Genomic DNA, 24685 nt, shown 5'->3' with positions numbered 1-24685 from the left:
CCCTTTTCCCAGTACCCCTCTTTCCCCGTTGGGCCCGTCCCCGTAAGGTTTCCATTGTAACTGGGAGGCGGGGAGGGAGGGGGGAGGGGGATGGAGGGGGGGAGGGGAGGGGGAAGGGGTGGGAGGGGAGGGGGAAGGGGGAGGGGGGAAGGGGAGAGGGAAGGGGGGGAGGGAGGAGGACCTCCCCTTTTCCCAGTACCCCTCTTTCCCCGTTGTGCCCGTCCTTGTAGGGTTTCCATTGTAACCGGGAGGAGGGGAGGGAGGGAGGGAGGGAGGAGGGAGGAGGGGAGGGAGGGGGGGAAGGGGAGGGCGGAAAGGGGGGAGGGGGGGGGAGGGGGGAGGGAGAGAGGGGGAGGGTTGAAAGAGCATCCCTCTCCCCATCAGGACAGCCTCCTCCATCGACTCCTTTAAGTCCAGGCTCAAAACCTATTTCTACTCCCTAGCTTTTGAGGCTAATTGAGGAGGTACTGTGAACTGTTTGGGAGGGGAGGGGAGGGGGGAAGGGGGGAAGGAGGGGGACCTCCCCTTTTCCCAGTTCCCCTCTTTCCCCGTTGGTCCTGTCCTCGTAGGGTTTCCATTGTAACCGGGAGGACGTGAGGGAGGGAAGGGTGAGGGAGGGAGGAGGGAAGTGTGGAGGGAGGAGGGAGGTGTGGAGGGAGATGGGGAAGGAGGGGGGAGGGGAGGGGGTAGGGGGAGGGAGAGGGGAGGGAGGGAGTGGGGTAGGGGGAGGGAGGGGGAGGGTAAGGGGGAGGAGGGGGACCTCCCCTTTACCCAGTACCCCTCTTTCCCCAGTACCCCTCTTTCCCCGTTGGGCCCGTCCTCGTAGGGTTTCCATTGTAACCGGGAGGAGGGGAGGGAGGGAAGGGGGAGGGAGGGAGGAGGGGGGAGGGAGGGGAGGGGGGAAGGGGGGAGTGAAGGGGTAGGGGGAGGGAGGGGGAGAGGGGAGGGGGGGGTAGGGGGGAGGGGGGAGGGAGGGGGAAGGGGGGAGGGAGGGGGATCTCCCCTTTTCCCAGTACCCCTCTTTCCCCGTTGGGCCCGTCCCTGTAGGGTTTCCATTGTAACCGGGAGGGGTGGAGGGATGGTGGAAGGAGGGGGGAGGGGGAGAGGGATGGAATGGTGGAGGGAGGGGGGAGGGAGTGGGGGAGGGTGGGATGGAGGGAAGGAGGGAGGGAGGGAGTTAGGGGCTGAGTGGTGATGGAGGTTGGGATTGAGGGGGGAGGGAGGGGGGGAGGGAGTGGGGATGGAGGTGGGAAGGAGGGGGGAGGAAGGGGTTGATGGGGGAAGTGGGACCTCCCCTTTTCCCAGTACCCCTCTTTCCCCCACCACCAAGCCCCCTCCGCAACGACCCCTGTTGTCCCCAGTCCCCATTCACAGACCCCCCCCCCCATTCTCTCTCTCCCCATACACACTCTCAGTGCTTTTTTCGAAACACTTGCCCCGGTGGCCCACGAGCATATGGGCCCAATGCTGATCTGTGTATGTTAAGTGACTTGCAATAAAAAAATATACTTTAAAAAGAGATAAGTGCTTTTTAAGTGCTTGTTTTGAAACATTCGCGGTCACATAGTGCTTCTCACTGTAGCACCCATCTCAAGTGTGCCCGTTGGGCCCGTCCTCGTAGGGTTTCCATTGTAACCGGGAGGAGGGGAGGGAGGGAAGGGGGAGAGAGAGAGGTGTGGAGGGAGGAGGGGAGGGGGAGGGAGGGGGTAGGGGAGGGGAGGGGGGGAAGGGGAGGGGGGGAAGGGGGGAGGGAGAGAGGGGGAGGGGGAGGGAGAGAGGGGGAGGGGGAGGGAGGGGGGAGGGGAAGGGCGGAGGGAGGGGGACCTCCCCTTTTCCCAGTACCCCTCTTTCCCCATTGTGCCCGTCCTCGTAGGGTTTACATTGTAACCGGGAGAAGGGGAGGGAGGGAAGGGGGAGGGGGGGGAGGAGGGAGGTGTGGAGGGAGGAGGGGAGGGGGAAGGGGGAAGGGGAGTGGGGGGAGGGAAGGGGGAGGGAGGGGGGAGGGGAGGGGAGGGTGGAAGGGGAGGGCGGAAAGGGGGGGAGGGGGGAGGGAGAGAGGGGGAGGGTGGAAAGAGCATCCCTCTCCCCATCAGAACTGCCCCCTCCATCGACTCCTTTAAGTCCAGGCTCAAAACCTATTTCTACTCCCTAGCGTTTGAGGCTCATTGAGGAGGCGCTGTGAACTGTTTGCGTGCCACTGTATGTTTCATTTTTTCCTTAGTACCTAATCAGATGTACAGCACTTTGGTCAACGTGGGTTGTTTTTAAATGTGCTATACAAATAAAATGGACTTGACTTGACAGCTCTTCGCAACAATGTAGCACAGGGGCATTGTGACGTCACACGCTGAATACCGCTGGGGGGGGGGAAGGGGGGTCAGCTCGAGTCCATCTCACAGGGGCATTGTGACATCACAATCCGCACCGCAGCGCCCCCCTTCTGTCAAAACTTCGATAAATCAGGGGGGGCAGCACTTTTAAACCTCTGTAACTTAAAAAATATGCGTCCGAATTAAATAAAAATATCATTTTCCAGCAGCGAACCGCATGCTGATTAAGGCGGTACAAAAATCGTGGCGCTACGGTTCACCGTTTTGCCGGAATTGCCGTATTCAGCTGACATCAGTGTTATATATATATATAACACAAGATCTGAGTTTTAGTAGTATACTAGACCGAGTGGGCCCGTTGGGCCCGTCCTCGTAGGGTTTCCATTGTAACCGGGAGGATGGGAGGGAGGGAAGTGGGAGGGAGGGGGGGAGGGGAGGGTGGAGTGGAGGGGGGAGGGGAGGGGGAAGGAGGGGAGGGGGATGGGGAGGGAGAGGGGAGGGAGGGGGGTGGGGGGAGGGTCTATTTTACTTTAAAATAAACAGCGTTCTTTGTTGAAAAGGAAATAAACTTATCTATAGAGCATCAGCTTTTTTAAAATAAATAAAATCAAACTTAATGAAAATCACATTCCTCATTTTAAATAAATGTCTTTGTTATAAATGAAATCAAACAGCGGGAGAGGCGACGGCGACTACACCTCCCGGCGGTCAGCGCTGCTGGGACGGGAGGGAGGGAGGGATGAGGGAGGGAGGAGAGTGGGGAGGGAGGGGTACCTCCCCTTTTCCCAGTACTCTTCTTTCCCAAACCACCAAGCCCCCTGTTGTCCCCCTCCCCAGTCCCCATTCTCAGACCCCCCCATTCTCTCTCCCCCAGATACACTCTTACTCTCCCCCCCCCTTTCCCCAGCACACCCCTTTCCCCGTTGGGCCCGTCCTCGTAGGGTTTCCATTGTAACCGTGAGGCAGGGAGGGAGGGGGGAGGGAGGGAAGAGGGAGGTGTGGAGGGAGGAGGGGAGGGGGAGGGAGGGGGAGGGGGGAAGGGGGGGAGGTGGAGGGAGGGGGAGGGAGAGGGGGAGGGGTGGGGGGAAGGGGTGAGGGTGGAAGGGGGAGGGAGGGGGACCTCCCCTTTTCCCAGTACCCCTCTTTCCCCGTTGTGCCCGTCCTCATAAGGTTTCCATTGTAACCGGGAGGGGAGTGGGGGGGAGGGAAGGGAGGAGGGAGGTGTGGAGGGGGGAGGGGGAGGGGGGAAGGGGCAAGGGGGAGGGAGAGGGGAGGGAGGGGGTAGGGAGGGGGGAAGGGGGGAGGGAGGGGGACCACCCGTTTTCCCAGTACCCCTCTTTCCCCGTTGGGCCCGTCGTCGTAGGGTTTCCATTGTAACCGGGAGGAGGGGAGGTAGGGAAGGGGGAGGGAGGGAGGAGGGAGGTGTGGAGGGAGGAGGGGAGGGGGAGGGAGGAGGGGAGGGGGAGGGAGGGGGAAGGGGGAGGAGGGAGAGGGGAGGGAGGGGGGTAGGGGGGAGGGAGGAGGGAGGTGTGGAGGGAGGAGGGGAGGGGGAGGGGAGGGGGGAGGGAGAGGGGGAGGGGGAGGGAGGGAGCGTGTAAGGGGGAGGGAGGGGGACCTCCCCTTTTCCCAGTACCCCTCTTTCCCCGTTGGGCCCGTCCTCGTAGGGTTTCCATTGTAACCGGGAGGAGGGGAGGGAGGGAGGAGGGAGGTGTGGAGGGAGGAGGGGAGGGGGGAAGGGGGAGGGAGAGGGTTAGGGGGGAGGGGGAGGGGGGAGGGGAGGGGAGGGAGGGGGACCTCCCCTTTTCCCAGTACCCCTCTTTCCCCGTTGGGCCCGTCCCCGTAGGGTTTCCTTTGTAACCAGAAGGGGGGAGGGAGGGTGGAAGGAGGGGGGAGGGGGAGAGGGATGGAAGGGTGGAGGGAGGGGGGGAGGGATGGAGGGAAGGAGGGAGGGGGGGGAGTTAGGGGAGGAGGGGTGAGGGAGGTGGGGAGGGAGTTGGGGAGGAGGGGGGGAGGGAGTGGGGATGGAGGTGGGAAGGAGTGGGGAGGAAGGGGTTGAGGGGGGAAGGGGGGGGAGGGAGGGAATAGGGGCCCCATGCTGATCTGTGTATGTTAAGTGACTCGCACAACTTTAAAAAACTGGCAGTTGCCTTTCGCAACAATGTTGCAACAATCTCACACAAGCATTGTGACGTCACAAGCTGAAGATGTAAATTTAAAACCGAGCTGATCTCTCATTGGTGCACGGGTGCCATTGTGACATCACGCGCTGAAGCCCCTTCAAGAAAAGGGTTAGAAATGAGAAATTTTAACTTTAATATCTCTCTAGCTTTAAAAAGGTAGCTTCAATTTGAACGAAAGTACTTACAATAGTTGCCCATGTTAATGGTGAATATGGCGGTACAAAAATCGTAGCGCTTTGGTGTACCGTCTGGGAGGAGTAGGGTTTGTAAGTTATGGACAGAAATCTTCGGAATCTTCCGTACATACACACGGAATGTTTGCGTACATACACACGGAATGTTGGACTGCAGAGTTTTAGTAGTATATAGATAGATAGATAGATAATAGATATATATATATATATATATATATATATGTGTGTGTGTGTGTATGTGCAAATATGATTGTCTACTAACTTGTGGCATGGAAAATCTGCAACACAACGTTAACGTCTGTAACATTGATTGATAGGTGCGGGAAGAAATGCATATTGTCAGTATGCAGCTATTTGATTTGATTGATTTGATGGGAACACTGCAGCTTCACTATTTTTGATAATATTTATTGAACTACAGTTATTGAAAACTGAACACTCGAGTAAACACCATTTTCAAATATTTCACATTTAGAGTGTGAGGAGGTATAGGTCTTTTTGTCCCCGAACCTGCATGTCTTAGGGATGTGAGAGTCAACCATGTGGTCTGGTTGCCTCCCACATCACAGAAAACACATGCAATCACAGGATGAATGTGCAAACTCCACTCAGATGGACCCAAAGTTAGGATTGAACCCAGTTCTCTGGTGCTGTGAGAAAACAGCACTGTGACTATTTGAAGTTAATAACCAGGAACATTTACAGCAACAGGGCCTATGACCCACTGTGCCCATGCCAGTCTTTTTGCCCATCTACACTAACCCCATTTGCCTGTATTAGATGTGTATTCTTCTATTCCATCTGCCAATGCCTCAACCAACTTTCCATCTGTTATCTATCTTGCTGTATCCTTGGACAACCTTCCTCACTATCCACAACACCAGTAACTTTTGTTATATCTGCAATTCTGCTTAACATAACTCCTGGCACATGCAAGTGGATTAAACAACAATGATCTTAAACAACAAGGATCCCAGCACTGATTCCTGTGATACACCAAATCAGAAAGCATTGATCTGCCTCTTTACAATGCTGAGAACTATATTCTGCACTCTTGGAAATCTCAGAATAATTTGACGGGTCCAATCCTCCTTTAATTGACGTAAACATTCCCACTGAGTGAATGAACAAACAGATGGATTCTTTAATGCTTCACCACCCTGCGATCGTCAAATGGTGGATGAGAGTCAGGAATTGTAAATGCAAACCCATGTTGGCCCATTTCAAAAGTAACATCTGACCGAGCTGTAAAATTATGTTTGCAATAACTGGAGATTTGATCTATAAGAGAGTAGCTTCTTATACAATTTTATTTAAACATAGTAGCAGGTACGCAACTCTGGAAAACTGTGTTTATATCTTATGATGCAAATAGGAAATCATATTGTCTAATTTGGCATGTGTTACCGCAGCATACAAATGCATGCTAATGTGCCCTGCCATTTGCCTAATGGTTAAAAGTGCCATATTTTTTTAGTGAAGCCAAGATGTGTATCAGTCTCATTCATTTTTGCCTTGAATCTGATGATTTAAGCTGGAATGTCATTGCATTGCAGAAAAAAGAACCTTCCCTTGTTTTCTCCCAATCCAACCAAGAAAATTAGATCAATACATCGCTGCAGTGGTCAAGACCTTTTATTTATGAATTGTGTTATATTATTACATTCCCAAAATGCCCCTCAATTAATGGGAAAATTCAGGTTGGTTGTGTCCAGTAGATTGAAGGGAATTGACTGCATTTAGCTACTTGCAGACGTCCATGGATTGAGCCTGTAAGCTCCACAATAAGTATCTGAATGGCAGATATTGGTATGTATGTTGTTGTGCTCGGTTGTTGATTGAACTCCGATTCACTACCATTCTGCTGGGGATTCCATACCTGTCATCCTTCCCGGCATAGAATCAGAATCCCCATTTGTTTGTGGGTCAATAGTCAATAGTCAATAGTCATTTATTCGTCACATACACATAAATGTGTAGTGAAATGAAACATTACCCGCAGTTGAACAATAAGACCAATAAGAATAATCAATAAAAATGCAATAACACATACAATCACAAACTAACACCAAACAAAAAGAAACATCCATCACAGTGAGTCTCCTCCAGTCCCCTCCTCACTGTGATGGAAGGCCACAATGTCTTTTCTCTTCCCCTGCCGTCTTCTCCCGCGGTCAGGCTGTTGGAGTTGCCACGTCGGGGCGGTTGGGGCTCCCGACATTGAAGCCCCCACCGGGCGGAGAAAATCCCGCGGCCTATTCCAGGCCGCGCCGGACGGTGAAAGGTCCGCAGCGTGCCGACCCAAGCCCCGCGATTCGGGACGGGCGAACACGCTGCCTCTGCCGGAGCTCCCGATGTCGGCCCCCACCCAGGGGCCTGCGGGCTTCCGACGTCCATGCGGCCCACGCCGGAGCCTCCGGAGACGAGTCGCAGCTGCTCCCGCAGCATCCGAAGGCGGCCAGCGCCGCAGGTGGTGAGTCCGGGCCGCGGGCTCTGCGAACCAGAGCCCCAGGTGGTCCCAGGTGCATGGCCGGTGGTAGGCCGCAGCGGGAACGGAGACACGACACAGAAACAAAGGTTGCGTCTCCGTTCGGGAGAGAGAATTTTACAGTTCCCGTTCCCTCCCACCCCCCCCAAACATAACATACAAACCCTACACCATATTAAAACTACAATTCAGACAAAAACAACAAAAAACACAAAAGACTGACGGACTGCAGGCAAAGCCGCAGCTGCGACGGCAGGTATTGTTGACCTAGAACTTATGAGGATAAAGCAAGTTCAGTTTTATTGCTTTATCTTAATGTTTTTAATGTTTTGTTTTTATTTTTAATGAGGAATTTTAATGAGTTATTTTATAAATATCTGATAGGAGGTGTGACATCACCCTCTTGCCAACCTTGTGTCAGAGGCTGACCCAGGTTTCTGGCGATGGGGTCCTCGCTGTAAGATGTCAATTCGCAATGAGAGAATTAAATTGCAGAGAAACGAGTCAATGGTCACTTCTATTTGAATCCCATTTGTATTTTGAATGATTGCGTAATTTCATCGCATTGTTATCTTCATAGTAAAAATCTTTTTTTGGTGGAAGCTGATATCATATTGCATAAATAATGCTGAGAAATTATTTCATTGCATTGTTATCTTCATAGTAAAAATATATATTTTTTGGTAGTTGGAAGCTAAAGTGTCTACCTGGCCTGATATTTAGAGCTGGGTGCAATGAAATACTGCTGCCATTATCAGAATTTAGATTTATGAAAAGCTGTCATTCCATTTCTGCTGCCCCAGCACAGAATTACAGTTTGATCCCTCTATTCTGCTGCTGCATTACTTTATCCTGCTGTCACAACACTACTTGATCCCAACTTAAATTTGGATGGGACACTTCATCAGAAGCACACTATTGGCTTCTGCCTTGTTCTCAATTGCATTGCACTTTTTCTTTCCGATTTCCATTTTGAACCTTGCTTCCCATTGTATTTGTTATCTTTAAATTAAGGTGATTAAAGACACCTGACTATCTCTTTCCTTGAAAGAACTTTATACACCATTCTGTTTCTCCTCTTAGTCTCTCTTTCTTTTATTGTGTTTGAAATCTTAATTTGTTCTGTGCAGAGAAGCTGCCAGATTGCTCAGTGCTTCTAGTATTTCCTGCTTTTTGTTTTGCATTTCCAGCATTTGTAATATTTTCCTTCTAATTCATTTCAGGAAATAACAGTAAATGGCACATGTTATTTCTTTCTACTTTTCTGATTCTACTGCTTCCATGACCAGACTTGTGTAAATGGTTTTCTGGAATTAAAAAAAGATTTAACCTATTTAATCCCTGTTTATTTTTCTGGGATTCACTGTCTCTTCCTCATTTGGTAAATATGTTGTTAGTTCCAATGCAATATGAAATCTGGCTTTAAGGTTGGTAGTGTGCCACAAACCATTACATCTAATAGTAGCTTCAAGTGTGCATGCGTAAAAAGAGTAGTTCCTTGTTTATTTCTGGGTATTGAATATATATGCTTTTTTTTCCCCAGGTTGTCTTTTCTTCCTGGGTCTTGGAATTTTCTATATGTTTAGGCCGAACATATCATTTGTGGCCCCAGTGCAGGAGAAAGTTGTATTTGGGGCATTCTTCCTCGGAGCCATTCTCTGCCTGTGTTTCTCTTGGTTGTTTCATACGTTCTACTGCCATTCAGAAAATGTTTCGCGTGTATTTTCCAAGTAAGTAACCATTTATAAAATTACCCATAGTAACTTGATAATCTAGTATTAATAATTTTAATTTGCAGATTAGAATATATGGTTTAAACTGGATGTTTTGAATCTGTTGAACGCCGCAATTTCTGAAATTAATCTTGAATTGGAATATTTGTCTCAAAAATCAAAACTTTCACTATGATCTCTAATTTTCCATTCCTTAAACACTCATCAGTTGGATACTGGTCATCTGTCATCTTGCGTTTGCATTTGATCAGGTTTGGCAGTAGAAATCTAATACTCTTGGATAATGCTCTGTTTTCAATAGTACTTAGGAATTGTGTTTGCATTCTTTCAGTCGAACACTAACATATTAACTTATAGCAATAAGTTATGATAATATAGGATAGCAAAAGTTTCTTCAGATATGTAAAGAATAAGAACTAGGCAAGACCACTGGAAAATGATACTGAAGAAGTGATAATGGGGAATAAAGAAATGGTAGATGAATTGAATAATGTTTTTTTCATCAGTCTTCACAGTAGAAGATACCAGCAACGTGTCTGAAATTCAAGAGAGTCAAGGGGTGGAAGTTAGTGGAGTAGCTATTACTAAGAAGGCGCTTGGGAAGCTGAAATGGATTAGTCACCTGGACCAGATGGACTGCACCCTACGGTTCTGAAAGCAGTGGCTTTAGAGATTGTGGAGGCATTAGTAGTGATCTTTTAAGCATCACTAGAGTCGAGAGGCAGACGATTGGAAAATTGCAAATATTACCTCGCTGTTCAAGAAGGGAGCGAAGCAGAAGAGTGGAAATTATAGGCTGATTAGCCTGACTTCTGTGGTCGGTAAGATTTTAGAGTCCATTATAAAGGATGAGGTTTCTGAGTTTTGGAATTCTTTGAGGAAATAGCAGGATAGACAAAAGAGAGTCGGTGGATGTTTTTTACCTGGATATTCAGGCTTTTGATAAGGTGCTGCACGTGAGACTGCTAAAGAAGATGAGAGCCCATGGTATAAGAGGGAAGATGCTATCCATGCTAGTAGGTTGACTGGATGGCAGAAGGCAAAGAGTGGCAATAAAGGGGGCTTTTTCTGGTTGGCTTCCAGTGACCAGCGGAGTTCTGCAGGGGTCGATGCTGGATCCGCTACTCTTCATGGATTTAGATGAGGGAATTATAGGTTTGGTGGCCAAGTTTACAGATGATATGAAGATGGGTGGAGGGGCAGGTAGTGTAGAGAAAGAGGGGACTGCAGAAGGATTTACGAGGATGTTGCCAGGACTAGAGGGTCTGAGCTACAGAGAGTTTGAGTAGGCTGTGACTCTATTCCTTGGAGCACAGGAAAATGAGGGGTGTATAAAATCATGAGAGGAATAGATCTGGTAAATGCACTTTTGCCAGGAGTAGGTGAATCTAGGACCAGAGAACATAGGTTTAAGGTGAAGGGGAAAATATTAATAGGAATCTGAAGGGTAACTTTTTCACACAAAGGGTGGTGGGTGTCTAGAACAAGCTGCCAGAGGAGGTAGTTGAGGCTGGGACTATCATAAAGTTTAAGAAACAGTTAGATAAGTACATGGATAGGGCAGGTTTGGAGGGATATGGACCAAATGCAGGTAGGTGGGACCAGTGTAGCTGGGTCATATTGGCCAGTGTGGGTAAGTTGGGCTGAAGGGCCTGTTTCCAAGCTGTATCACTCTCTGACTCTATGACTTGGATAGGTTGGGAGAGTGGGCAAAGAAGTGTAAGATGAATACAGCGTAGCAAAGAGTGGAGTCATGCATTTTGCTGGTAGGAATAAAGGCGTAGACCTTTTTAAATGGGGAGAAAATTCAGAAATCTGAGATGTAAGGTGACTTGCCAGTGCAGGTACAGGATTCCCAAAAAGCTCATTTGCAAGTCAAATTGGCATGAAGGAAGGCAAATGGAATGCTAGCATTTATTTCAAGAGGTCTAGAATATATAAACACGGATGAAATGCTGAGGCTTTATAAAGTACTGCTCAAACCGCATTTGGAGTATTGTGAGCAGTTTGTAGAATTCCTCTAATTGGGTGTTCAAACCCAATAAACTTTAGATACATTTTTTACTTGTACTGTTTTATCTGCATAGTACATTTAAAAAAAAAGAAGTATTTTGAAGGGAAAATTATGGGGGGAAATAGGCATGCTACTGGCATCTTGTTTGCTGTTTCTGTGACAATTGTGAGAAAAGCTGCTATACTGTATTTTCTCTGCTTCAATAAATTGGGTTAGCAATAGAAATTGGGTGTGAAGAAGTTTTGCAAAAAACGTATTGGTTGAATAAAGGGATATTTTGTTTTAGCTGAATATGTGTTGTTTTCCTCTCCAAGTGTTTTTATTATAATTACATGAGAGTCTGGATTTGCTTCAATGAATCTAAATTGTATCCTCCTTGTTTCCCCAGGTTGGACTATTCTGGCATAGCACTTCTAATAATGGGCAGCTTTGTGCCATGGTTATACTACTCCTTCTATTGTAACCCCCAGCCATGTTTCATTTATTTGCTTGTTGTCTGTGTACTTGGTATCACAGCGATCATAGTCTCCCAGTGGGACTATTTTGCAACACCACAGTACAGAGGTGTACGAGCTGGTAAGTTAATTATCTTCCATCCCTGCTGTTTATAATATTTCTTGTTGACTTATACCTGAGGGTACATGGCTTCACGTCATCTGCTAAAAAACAGGATCTTCAGCCAAATGTGTCTATGTTGCGGGTATGATTAGTTTATTTACTTTGCTGTTGTTCTAGACCATGTACAATAATTATTTTCTCAATTGCATTTTGAACAGTGTTCTTCTGTAAGCTTGAATAGTGTTCTTTAAGCTTGAAGCCTTAAGCTTGAATAATGTAACAAAATGAAAGGGAGAATGCTCAAGATACTCAGTAAGTCCCATAATGTGGCGGTACCCGAGGATTAGGCCACTCCCTGGATCATCCCCCTCGGCACGGGTTGGACAGGGCTGGGGAAGGGACTAGTGCTACGGGGTTTGCCTGAAGGGGCTAGAGAGATAATTCGTGCTTAAGACTGAAGAGAGTGTGGATGTTCTGTTGCTGCATTAAAATTACTGTTAATACCTACCTGGCATCTTGCCTGATTCCTATTGCGTCCAGACCCACTGCATTGGTGACCCTCGACATTTCCGAACGTTCCTCAACACCCACTACCCGGCCCTGCCGGTCAACCGCCTCTGGACCCTGCCGGTCAGCCGCCTCTGGACCTTGCCGGACCCCACCCCGTGGACCTTCCCGACCGCGCCGCTCTCCACGCTGTGAAGTTGAAGCTGCCCCCCGTTTGGACCGACGACCCTGATTTCTGGATTGACCAGGCCGAGGCGCAGTTTACACTGCCGACGCAACCAAGTACTTTTACGTTATCGGCGCCCTCGACCAGGCCACTGCGCGACGGGTCAGACCTTTCCTCCGAGTCCCCCCGGCGGGTAATAAGTAAGAGGGCCTCAAGGCCGTTCTCCTAAGGATGTTCAGCCTCAGCGAGGCCGAGCGGGCAACCCAGATCCTATGGATGACTGGCCTGGGTGACCGCCGCCCGTCGGTACTGCTGGCCGATATGCTGGCCCTGATGGGCGACCTAGAGCCCTGCTTTTTATTTAAACTCGCTTACCTGCAGCAGCTAACGTCCGATCTCCGCCAGCAGCCGTTTACCAACGACCCGTTTACCGACATGCAGGCGGTGGGCGAGCGTGCCGATGAACTCTGGATGGCCCGTCAGCTGACCCTCGACGCGCTGGACGTTCCTCCGATGTCCACCGACGATCCGCAGGTCGTTGCCTCGATCGACCGCGTCTCCACCTCTCCTCGACGTCCTTCGCAGCAGGACCTGGCTGCAACGGCACACCCGGCCGGCAGCGCGTCTTTCCCGCGCAGCCTGCCGTCAGTTCCTCCGCACTCCACCAGAGGTCGCTGGTGGTCGGATCAGCCAGTAACAGTCGCCCGTTTCCACAGATGCCAGCAGAGGGGGCTGGTGCTACTTTCACCGCCACTGGAGACTTTCAGCCCGTCAATGCCGGCAGCCCTGCTCGTTCCCAGGAAACGCAGGGGCCGGCCGTCAGTGATTGCTTCGGCGGCCGGCCAGATTCATCGCGTTTTTGCGTGGGATCGCTCGTTTCCTTGTGGACACGGGCTGAGGTGAGCGTTCTTCCCCTTCGAATGATGACATCCACTATGGCCCCCTCCTGGCCGCGGCAAACGGAACACCAATCCGCAAATACGGGGTGCGCAGGCTCTCCTTCAACTTCGGAGAGGGCCACTTCTCCTGGCCATTCATCCGTGGATGCTCCCGGCAGCGGCAGATTGCGGGTCTTGGGTCGGCCCGCCGCGGACCTTTCACCGTCCGGCACGGCCTGAAATAGGCCGTGGGATTTTCTCTTCCCGGCGGGGGCTTCAATGTCGGGAGCCCCGACCGCCCCGATGTGCAGCGGTAGCATCTTCGCCCACCCCGAATCGCGGGGCTTGGGTCGGCCCGCTGCATACCTTTCACCGTCCGGCACGCCTGGAACGTGGCAACTTCAATAGCCTGACCGCGGCAGAAGATGGCAGGGGAAGAGAAAAAACATTCTGGCTTTCCATCACAGTGAGGAGGTGACTGGAGGAGACTCGCTGTGATGGATGTTTCTTTTTGTTTGGTGTTGGTTTATGATTGTGTGTGTTATTGCTTATTTTTATTGCTCTTATTGTTGGACTGTGGGTAATCTTTCATTTCACTGCACATTTATGTGTATGTGACAAATAAAATTGACTATTGACTATTGTCATTGCGGGCACATTCCCTGCTCGTGGTTGTCAAGCGGCAGCGTTTGGTGCACTCCGTCACCTTGCAGCCTGTTTCCCTTCGCGTGGGTGACCCGGTCGTGCTACCTGATGGGCCCCTGTCGTTCATGGACGCTACGTTCTCGCGCATTCTGGCCGAGTTCCCCAAAATCCTCGACCCCTAGTTCCACTCCTCCGCCCCGAAGGACGGGGTGGAGCATCACATTCCCACTACTGGCCCGCCCCTGCACGCCCGGGCGCGGCGTTTTCCACTGGACAAGCTCCGTCTCGCTCGGGAGGAGTTCCGCCATATGGAGTCGCTGGGTATTGTGCGCCGCTCAGACAGCCCGTGGGCGTCCCCGCTCCACATGGTCCCCAAGGCAGATGGTGGCTGGCGCCCTTGCGGAGACTACCGTCGGCTTAACGATGCTACCATGGCTGACTTTAACGCGCACCTGGCTGGGGCCACGGTGTTTTCCAAGGTCGATCTGGTGCTTGGCTACAATCAAATTCCCGTCCACCCAGATGACGTCCCCAAGACGGCCATCGTGACGCCATTTGGCCTGTTCCAATTCCTCCGTATGCCGTTCGGACTTAAGAACGCCTTTCAGCGGCTTATGGACTGCGTGTGCCGTTGCCTGGACTTTGTTTACGTTTACCTCGATGACATTTTGGTGGCAAGCCGCTCGAGACAGGAGCATGCTACCCATCTCCTCCAGCTATGCCAGCGCCTCAGCGATCATGGGCTGGCCATCAACATAGCCAAATGCCGTTTCGGGGTGACGTCCATCAATTTTGTGGGCCACCACGTGACCCCGCACGGGGCACTGCTGCTCCCGAACAAGGTGGAGGCGGTGCGCCAGTTTCCACACCCGACCACCCGTGAGGTGCCTCCAGGAGTTCGTTCGGATCATGGTCTTTTACTACCGATTTGTGCCGTCTGCGGCCCGGATCATGCGCCTGCTATTCCACCTCATGGCGGGCAAGCGCAAGGAGGTTGAGTGAACTGACGTTACGGTGGCGGCGTTCCAACACGCCAAGGAAGCCCTGGCTACGGCCACGATGCTCGTGCACACACGGGCGGATGCACCAACCAGCCTGATGGTCGACACTTCGGATGTGGCGGTTGGGGTGGTGCTAGAACAGCAGATTGATGGGTGTTGGAAGCCTCTCGCTTTCTTCAGCAGGCACCTCAGCGGCGCACAGCGGAACTACAGTGCCTTTGACCGCGAGCTCCTCGCCCTTTACCTAGCAGTCCGCCACTTCCGCTACTTCCTCGAGGGGCGAACCTTCACCACGTACACTGACCATAAGCCCCTCACCTTTGTGTTCGCCAAGGTGTCTGACCGGTGGTCAGCTTGCCAGCAGCGGCAGTTAGCTTTCGTCTCGGAGTACACTACCTCCATCCGTTTCATCGGTGGCAAAGACAACAGAGTGGCCGACGCCTTATCTCGACCTGCTGTCCACGCCGTCCTGCAAGCGGCCCATGGCATCGACTAGTCAGCCCTGGCGGCGGCCCAGCTGACGGACAATAAGATGTCTGCCTATCGTACCGCCGTTTCGGGCCTGCGGTTGGAGGACGTTCTCTGTGACACTGGGGACGCAACGCTGCTGTAAGGGGGCCGCGCCCCTTCGTTCCCGTTGCCTGGCGGCGCAGTGTTCGAAGTGCTCCACGGGCTGGCCCACCCTTCCATTCGGGCGACGACAGCCCTCGTGGCTTCCCGTTTCGTAAAACAGGTTGGGCATTGGGCGCGCACCTGCATCCCGTGCCAAACTGCCAAAGTACAGCAGCATGTGCGAGCGCCGCTTCAGGAGTTCATCGTCCCTCGCCAGCGGTTTGACCACATCCACGTGGACATCGTGGGGCCGCCACCACCTTCTTCGGGCTTCACCCACCTCCTGACCGTGGTCGACCGTTTCACGCGGTGGCCGGAAGCAGTTCCACTGCCAGACACTTCTGCCGCTACCTGTGCCCGTGCGTTGGCGGCACACTGGATTGCCGCAATTCACCTCCGAACTGTGGTCGGCCATGGCTCACCTACTTGGAGTTAACCTGCACCGCACCACGGCGTACCATCCACAGGCGAACGGCCTGGTGGAGTGCTTCCACCGCCAGCTCAAGGCTGCCCTGAAGGCCCGGCTCGTTGACCCGGACTGGGTCGACGCTTTGCTGTGGGTTTTACTGGGCGTCCGCACTGCGCCCAACGAGGACTTGGCCACCTCCTCAGCTGAATTGGTTTAAGGGGCCCCGCTGACAGTGCCTGGTGAGTTTATTCCATTAGCTCAGGGTCAGGCGGAACAACCATCGGCCGCCCTGCACCGCCTTCGGGAGACGGTGGGCAAGCTTGCCATGACGTCTCGCCATGGTTCGGTTCGGCCGCACGTCCCTTCCGCTCTGCAGGACTATCGTTTGTTTTTCTGCGCCGGGATGCACACCGGACGTTCCTTCAGTGTCCGTATGAAGGACCATACAAGGTGCTCGAGCGTGGCTCTGCCACCTTCGTTTTGGACTTGGGGGGTCGTCCTGAGATGGTCCCTATTGCGCGGCTGAAGCCGGTGCACGTGGACATTAGTCAGCCGGTCCTACTGGCGCGGCCTCGCCCTCAAGGTCGTCCTACGTTCCGGTCCTTACCCCCAGCGTCCCCGCCGTTTTCTTCGCCTGCAGTGTGGTTCCGGTTCCTGCGACCGCCGTAGTGCGCACATGGGCTCATACGTCCCCCTGTCCGTTTCGTGCCTCCGGTTCTTGGGGGGGGGGGGGGTGTCCTGTGACGGTACCCGGGGATTAGGCCACTCCCTGGATCATCCCCCTCGGCACGAGTTGGACAGGGCTGGGGAAGGGACTAGTGCTACGGGGTTTGCCTGAAGGGGCTAGAGAGATATCTCGTGCTTGAGACTGAAGAGAGTGTGGATGTTCTGTTGCTGCATTAAAATTACTGTTAATACCTACCTGGCGTCTTGCCTGATTCCTACTGCATCCAGACCCACTACAATAAAATCTATGTAGAGAAAAACAATTAATGTTTCCAGTCAATGATATTTAATCCAGTTCAGATGAAGGATCTTTGACTAAAATATTTCCAGCATTGCTCTTTTTAGATTTCCGAGCACTTGCAGTTTTTTTTGCTATTCAATTCATGTGATGAAGTCATCTACAGTTTTTTTGAATCATAGAAAATTTGCAGCATGAGAGATTATTTGCCTCGTGTCTGTTCGGGTTGAAATAGAGTTACTAATGTTGCCATCCAGGGTTGGGTAAAGTGCCCTGCAAATTCAAGTATTTTTAAATGTGATGAGTGTTTTGGCATCATCTCTTTTTCAAGATGAGTTCTTGACACCCATGACACTTTGGATGAATTTAAAAAAATTATCTAATCTATTCAGGATACAGAGATCTTAAATAATTTAATAAATAATTAAATGGCTATTATTTAGCCATTTAATAATGGCTAAATTAAATGGGTGCCAGAAAGGCACCTGTAAGAGCAAACGAAGATTGCTGCTTGGAACAATCTGCGAAAGAGTCTGCGTTATCTGCAATAAAGGTCTCAAAGGTCTTTTATTGTCACATGTACCAATTAAGGTGTAGTGATATGCGAATTACCATACAGCCGTACAAAAAAAAGCAACAAGACACCCAGCTACATAAAAGTTAACATAAAAGTTAACATAAGCATGCAGCAGATTCCCCACGTTCTTCACTGTGATGGAAGGCAAAAAAGTCCAATCTACTTCCTCTTTATTCTCCTGCGGTCGGGGCGATCGAAGCTCCTGCAGCCGGCGGTCGAAACTCCCGCGTCGGGGCGATCGCAACTCCTGCGGCTTGGAGTTCCCGAAGTTGGTCTCTGACCGCGGGCTCCGTGATGTTGAGCCCGTGAGCACCCACGGTTAGCACTCCGAGGTCGACCCCCTGGCAAAGGGATCGCAAGCTCCGCGATGGTAAATCCACAGGCGACCGAGGTGGAGCTCTCAAAATCGGTCTCCAGCAAAGGCCGCCAACTCCTCAATGTTAGGCCGCAGGACGAACGGAGATTCGATACGGAAAAAATTTGCATCTCCGTTGAGGTAATAGATTAGAAACGTTTCCCCCAACCCTCCACCCCCCACATAAAACAAGCTAAAGAACACTAAAAACATACATTTAACGCATACAATTAAAACACAAAGAAGGAAAGGACAGACTGTTGGCGAGGCAGCCATTGCTGGCGTCACCCGAATATGTAATTCTGTATCACTTTTTTAAAACAAATGTAAAGGCTGGTACCTTGTATTGAATGATGCTTCTGGAATAGATACCAGTCATCTGATATTGGAGGTATATACAAAATGCTGGAGTAACTCAGCGGGTCAAGCAGCATCTCTGGAGAAAAGGAATGGATGATGTTTCGGGTTGAGACCCTTCAGACGGAACAAGGGTCTTGACCCGAAACGTCACCTATTCCTTTTCTCCAGAAAAGCTGCCTGACCCACTGAGTCACTCCAGCATTTTGTGTATACCTTTGATTTAAACCAGAATCTGCAGGTTTTTTTCCTACACATCTGATATTGGACGTCATTCTTGATTGGAGAACTGTTCATGGTGTTTTTCTCAAGGAAATTCATTCTACCTGACAATTTTGCATTTTAAATGTGACTTATTGTCTCTCATCCATTTATTTCTAGGAGTTTTTGTTGGATTGGGGCTGAGTGGGGTCGTGCCTACCCTGCACTTTATGATATCGGAAGGATTTTTCAGGGCTGCTACTATTGGACAGATTGGCTGGTTGTTCTTAATGGCAGCATTATATATCACAGGAGCTGCCTTATACGCTGCCCGTATCCCTGAACGTTTCTTTCCTGGAAAATGTGACATTTGGGTGAGTAATTGGTGATCTTTTTACTTCAAACTTTATAAATGCTTAGTTGACAGGAAGATTTGCTACTTAAAAATTAAAGGGCAGTTATTACACAGAGAGAGAATTATACAACTCTAAAAGATATTTTTAATCTGAACACTGTTGCTCAGATACATTGAATGCATTCATACCTTGTGTATCTGGGAAAAATGCTCTGTGAAATATAGTTGTGCAATTTGTTTAGATGGAGGCATTGATGTTTGGTTTCCATTGCTGGATGTTGACTGTTGATCTTGTTTTTGTTTTTACAGTTTCACTCTCATCAGCTGTTCCATGTTCTGGTAGTGGCCGGTGCATTTGTTCACTTTCATGGCGTCTCAAACCTTCAGGAGTTTCGTCATGGTGTTGGTGGTGGATGCACTGATAATGACTTGCTATGAAACTAATCTCCAATTAGATGTGAAGTGGAACTTTGATCAATGGTATAGGAATTGGTGATGAAATAACTGAAAGATCAAAATTCTTACTACAGTTTAATTTGGGTGAATCAGTCCAATATTGTGTATTTCACGACTAGTGATCAATTTTCTTACCTTTTGGATGATGATATATCATCCAAGTATGCCTAGAAACTAATGGTAACCAAATGAACACAAAAGAATGAGAAGGCCAAATAACATTGGAATACAGGAGTTCACTGCATCAAGAATGGCGTTTTCAGTGGCAACTCTGGGTTTTCAAAGAAGCGATTTTTGTGGTAAAGAAGCAAAAGATACAACATCACAGTCATCACTTGAGGTGTGGCCAACGCATTTGTCAACTGGTCGTCAAATCCCAATGAGAAATTGTAAATTATAAATTATAAGTCAGTATGTAATTTACAAAATTGCTGAATCTGAAGCAAAGTTCTGCTTTAACTGAATACCATATTTATTTCTATGAAAAGATATAAAAGTGGAAGAAAAATTGAAGATAATACTTCCAAGCCGAGTCTGGCTGCTTATAACAAAAGAAAGTTCTTGTAAATAAGATTTCTAACTTTCAGTTAATTAGTAAATTTATATAATAAAAACTTTTGTACAGTAAACATTCGCAAGAGTACCACACACTGTTAACTACATTGCACAAATATTGGTAGACATCAGGTAGTGGAAAGATGCCAGTATAAGAGCAATGCAAAAAGCCTTCTTTGTGAAGGCTTGCCCACTAAGTGTGCTGTGAGGCCTGATAATTTTAATTTTCTATTCTGTCGTATGCTATGTTAATAGATAGCATTTTTGATCATTGAGATCAAACAGAAGGAGGTGTGTGCAAATTTCTATTGATTGTGCACCCACTTCAACTTGTAAGGAATCACATGCATATTTATATATACACGTTTTATATACATATTCATGTATATATATATGAATCATTTTATTTTTACTGTTGTGATGTTCGGTCCATGGGATGGGGAAGTGGGTCTTGCCACTACATTTGTTGGTTAGTTTGTAAATGGTTGATGTAATGTGATATAACTGACCTGTTGCAATTTGCTTTCAGGTTCAGTTAGAAATGGCTCATCAGCTTTAAACCATTTTCAGTTTATTATGTGGATGTTTCAACAAACTAAGATAAAGAAATAGATTTCCTTTATTGTTGAAGGCGTATGGTTCAAAATAGCATTTTCTCCTAATTTCTGAGCACCTTAACACGTAGTAAGGAAACTTTGCAATCAGGTTTCTAGTTAAAGTACATGTTTTGAACAAATCTGAGATTTGAATCTGTCCACTTTAAAATAATTTAGTTAATTCACTGTGCACTCTTAATTTGACATCATATGTTACAGCAGGTGTTATTTAGCCAGCTGTAATGTGTTGATCACAATTTTTTGTTTACAGTTGGAGGTTTTGTATGGAAATGGTGTCGAAAATGTTTACACTTGTCTGATGAAGGACAAATCAGAATTGCATGTGATTAGTACTCGCTAGGACACTGATCTGCCATGTATAATGTTATCTTCCCTCCCACTACCACACTTGCACATACTCCCAACAGTTTGAAGTTTCCGTTGTTTTTGAATTGACTCAAACAGTGGAGTGATGTCTGTGGCGGATCAAAGAGGAAGGTGAATAATTCTCATTCAAGAGTTTTTGTCTGCTGACCGTGAAGTAATATTGACTGGATATATGAAGAAACATGCCAAACCATCTGTAGGGGTGCATCATGGGCAAAGGTGAAGAAAGAAGAGCAACAGAAAAGGGAAATATAGTCTTAACTGAGTAGTTGGATATCACAATCTGGAAATTAACCACATTTAGGCTCTAAAGTTGAGAATTCTATTGTGCCCTTGTAGGGGCTTACATGGATTACTCTTAAAATGAATACCAATATTAATATTTAATTGCGCTGGTGAGATTAGCAAAACAAAGAACAAATCTTTGGTTCAGGTTCTTGGTAAGACCAGAGCTAATATGAATTGTACTTCATGTGGTAGTTTAATTCCTTGTACACAATGTAAAGAATTAATCTATTTGCATGAAATACAAAAGATTTGAACTGAGTGATGTTTAGAATCTTCAAGATTCCATAGAATTTGCCCTCTTGAAATATCTGAGAAGCTTGATTTGAAATGATTTGAATTTGTGGCTGAGATGTTGCCATGCCACATACGGGAGCGGATCTGAATGGTTGGAATTTTTCAGGACTCCAATTTCTTTTTTAATCAGCTGATGTATCCATCAGAAATGAATTATCCTTGAGGCGAGAAATCATTTAAAAACAAAAATCTGCTGTACTTTGTTTACTTGTACTGCATACACAGCACTTGTGCATTGCTTGGTCAAGATTTCTCAAAAGTTTGCCCAATGCCTTATTAGGATCTGTGTTTTGCTTGTTCTGAGGAGTGTTTTATAGTCAATAATACTTCATTTCCAGATAAAATGAGGCCTTGTTTATTTCCCACTGCATTAATTTGAGTATCTCTGGATTAAGTATATATTGGCTAAGGGTGCATAATTGGATTTTTACTTGATGTAAGATTTCAACCAATAATAAAAAAAATAATTTTTGGTCTAGTTTTGTCACAGCAGTTTGATTTGATTACTACCAATTCCAATAGGTCTAACAATTATTGGATTTTTTTAAATTGTCCTTGTTTTTCTCTTCCCCTTTGTCCTACCTCAATTCCCTCCAAAATCTGGCTGAGACTGGACAGTCTCGTCAAATTCTCGCATAACAATATAGCTGTAGGAAAGTAAGGATAGTGTTGGTGGCTCTAGTTAATGAAAGTGCCTCATCCCTGGTGAGATTCTAAGAAATCCTTGTGCATACCATTAACAGGCAAATGTGAGCATTAGTTTCCTCAACACTAATGCTATTAGATCTATCCTGCACTCTTGTGATGAGGTGGCAAAACTCATCAACATGGGACTTAAATTGCTGTGAGCTCAAGTGCTAAAAAGAATCACCCACCCACTGTCTGACCCATGAATCCACTCATATCCCTCTACTCCTTTCCTATCCAAGTATGGCCAAATGCATTTTGAAAATGGCAATTGTATTTGCATCCACCACCTCCTCTGGCAGCTTGTTCTAGATATTGACTATTCTCTAATCCTACTCTTCAGATCATTAAAGACAACTTCTGTCTCGCCTTAAACATGGACCCTCTAGTTATAGTCTCCCCTTCCCTTGCTAAAATACTATATCCTATCTATGCCTCTCAATCCTATAAACCTCTACAAGGTCGCCTCTTACATTCCAGTGAAAATATACACTGCCTATCCAATCTCTTATTACTACAGCCCTTCATTGCAGGCAACGTCCTGGTGAATCTCTTCTGCATTTTCACTATTGCTACAACATTATTACAGTAGTGTGTTGACCAGAACTGTACATACTACAAATGCAGTCAAACCAGTGTTTTGTACACATCCAGCATGCCATTCCAACTCTTGTTCTCTATCCCTCCGCTATGAAGGCAAGTATTCTTAATGCCTCCTTTATTACCCTATCCATTGTTTTTTGCCACTTTCAATAGGCTATGGACTTGCACCCCAAGTTCCTTCTATATATCAGGGTTCCTCACATCCTTACCTTCTACCAGAATTTGACTTTCCATATTGCACTGCGTCGCACTTGTCTGGATTAAAATCCATCTGCTGCCACTCTGCCCGACTTTCCAGCTGATCCATGTTCTACTGTATCCTTGAACAACTTTTTTTGCTATCTTTGTCTCCTCCAATTTTCATGTCATTGACAAACTTACGAATCAGGCTACCCATATTCTCTGCCTCCCAGCACCAAGTCTCTTTTGAGTCCAGTTTTCCAGAATTGTGATCATAAGTAGGAGTAGAATTAGGCCATTCGGCCCATCAAGTCTACTCCATCATTCAATCATGGCTGATCCATCTCTCCCTCCTAACCCCATTCTCCTGCCTTCTCCCCATAACCTCTGATACCCGAACTAATCAAAAATCTATCTCTGCCTTAAATATATCCACTGATTTTGCCACCACAACCTTCTGTGGCAAAGAATTCCACAGATCCACCACCCTCTGACCAAAGAAATTCCACCTCATCTCCTTCCTAAAAGAACGTCCTTTAATTCTGAGGCTATGACCTCTAGTCCTAGTCTCTCCCACTAGTGGAAACATCCTCTCCACATCCACTCTATCTAAGCCTTGTCTTGGTTCCCTTGTGTCTTATTCTTCTTGACCAACATACCATGCAGGACCTTGCCAGAAGTCTTCTGAGGTCCATGTCCTGTCTTACACGATTGAAATCCAACTTCCCCAATTATGTTGTTTCTAAGGACATGCAAGATAGTAAGGCCCACATTTTTTACATAATTCATTTACAATCCTCCAAAGACCAGGGAGGACATGGAGCACTGCAGTATCAAACATTCTGAGATGTCCTGCACATATAGGATGAGTGAGGTCAATGTCCCAATTACAATCCACAGCAAACAAAATAAAGCAACTCCAGTAAAAATAATTCCCATAACTCCCAGCTTCATATTTGGGTAAGAATACTTTAAAATCTGGTTAATTTTGAAGTAACAACTGTTCCTTGTACATGGACCCGGATTTTCTAAATGTACTATCTTGTAATGGCTGATTTCAGAATGAATGAATTGGGTAAAAGAAATCTGAAGTACGCATCAGACCTCCATTTATACAACCAAAGAGAATAATGCCTGTTCCTGTATGTGGTGTGGCCATATATCAGTATTACTGATGCCACACTGCCATTTCTGTTTGTGCACCTTTGCATTTGGATGTTTTATGGCAATAAAGCTTTCCTTGACTTTCCAGTGCAAATGAGTTGTGCTGGGAAATGTTTATTACAGGGCCGCTTACCAGTGATCTGTTTGAAGTGGACCAGTACACTCCATAAGTTGGAGTCTCCTCATTGCCTCTGAAACACAATCCCTAATCCCAGTGACTCATTCCATTAGAAAACCACAGCCGCTGAGGCAGCTCTGCCCCATCTCCACAAATTGTTGCTGGACCTACTGTCTCTGTTGGCAATTCATCATTTTGTCTCTTCCACTCCCCTTTCCCAATCCTAAAATGGGGAATCTTCCTAGCATAGATGCCATTTTCCTTTATCCAAAGGGATTTGTTTTCCCTCTAGGGGTAGTGAGTGTCTCTAATTCTCTGCATCAAAGGATGGTGGAAGCTAATCATTTGAAATATTCAAGATGTAGATCCATAAATATTTAAAGGATGGAGGAATTGAGGGATATGGGGAATTGGCACAGTATCGGAGCATGGATCAGCCGGCCAGGCTTGAGGGGCCTTATGGTCTAATCCTGTTCCTTTCTTCCTGTAAAGTGTTTCCAATACACATCCTAGCTCAAATACGACCTACATGCACTCTTTCCAACTTTAAACTAACTTTTTTTCTCTCTTTTTCCAGTTCTAATGAAGAGTCCTGCAACTGAAATATTAACTCTTTCTTTCTGTAGATGTTGCCTGACCTGGTGTTTCTAGCATTTTCGGTTTTAACTTAACTAACAGCAGTGGCCGAAGCAATAGTGTGGCAAAAGTCATTGCACATAGTTCTTAAATGTACTTATTGGCTCAATATATTCCACAAGCTTGTTTATCTCAACTGTAGCAAGTGCATCACATTGTGACTGCTGTTAGCATATTCAGCCTCGGGTATTTACAGA

The 24685-nt window shown here is 47.8% G+C and overlaps 1 protein-coding gene across 1 annotated transcript in view; it reads left to right on the top strand.

Annotated features, from left to right (window-relative positions):
- Positions 1-23851, top strand: part of LOC144603516 (adiponectin receptor protein 2-like) — a 67952-nt gene extending 44101 nt beyond the window's left edge. The window contains exons 5-8 of the mRNA XM_078416807.1: positions 8736-8922; positions 11328-11515; positions 18350-18543; positions 18834-23851. Coding sequence (XP_078272933.1) covers positions 8736-8922; positions 11328-11515; positions 18350-18543; positions 18834-18962 — 698 coding nt within the window. The 3' untranslated portion in view covers positions 18963-23851. The remainder of the gene's footprint in view (positions 1-8735; positions 8923-11327; positions 11516-18349; positions 18544-18833) is intronic.
- The last annotated feature ends 834 nt before the right edge of the window (positions 23852-24685 follow it).

The sequence above is a fragment of the Rhinoraja longicauda genome, chromosome 20, assembly GCF_053455715.1.
Source record: "Rhinoraja longicauda isolate Sanriku21f chromosome 20, sRhiLon1.1, whole genome shotgun sequence".
Lineage (NCBI taxonomy): Eukaryota > Metazoa > Chordata > Chondrichthyes > Rajiformes > Arhynchobatidae > Rhinoraja > Rhinoraja longicauda.
The sequence above is the reverse complement of the archived record's forward strand: the minus strand, read 5'-3'. Positions and strand labels throughout refer to the sequence as shown.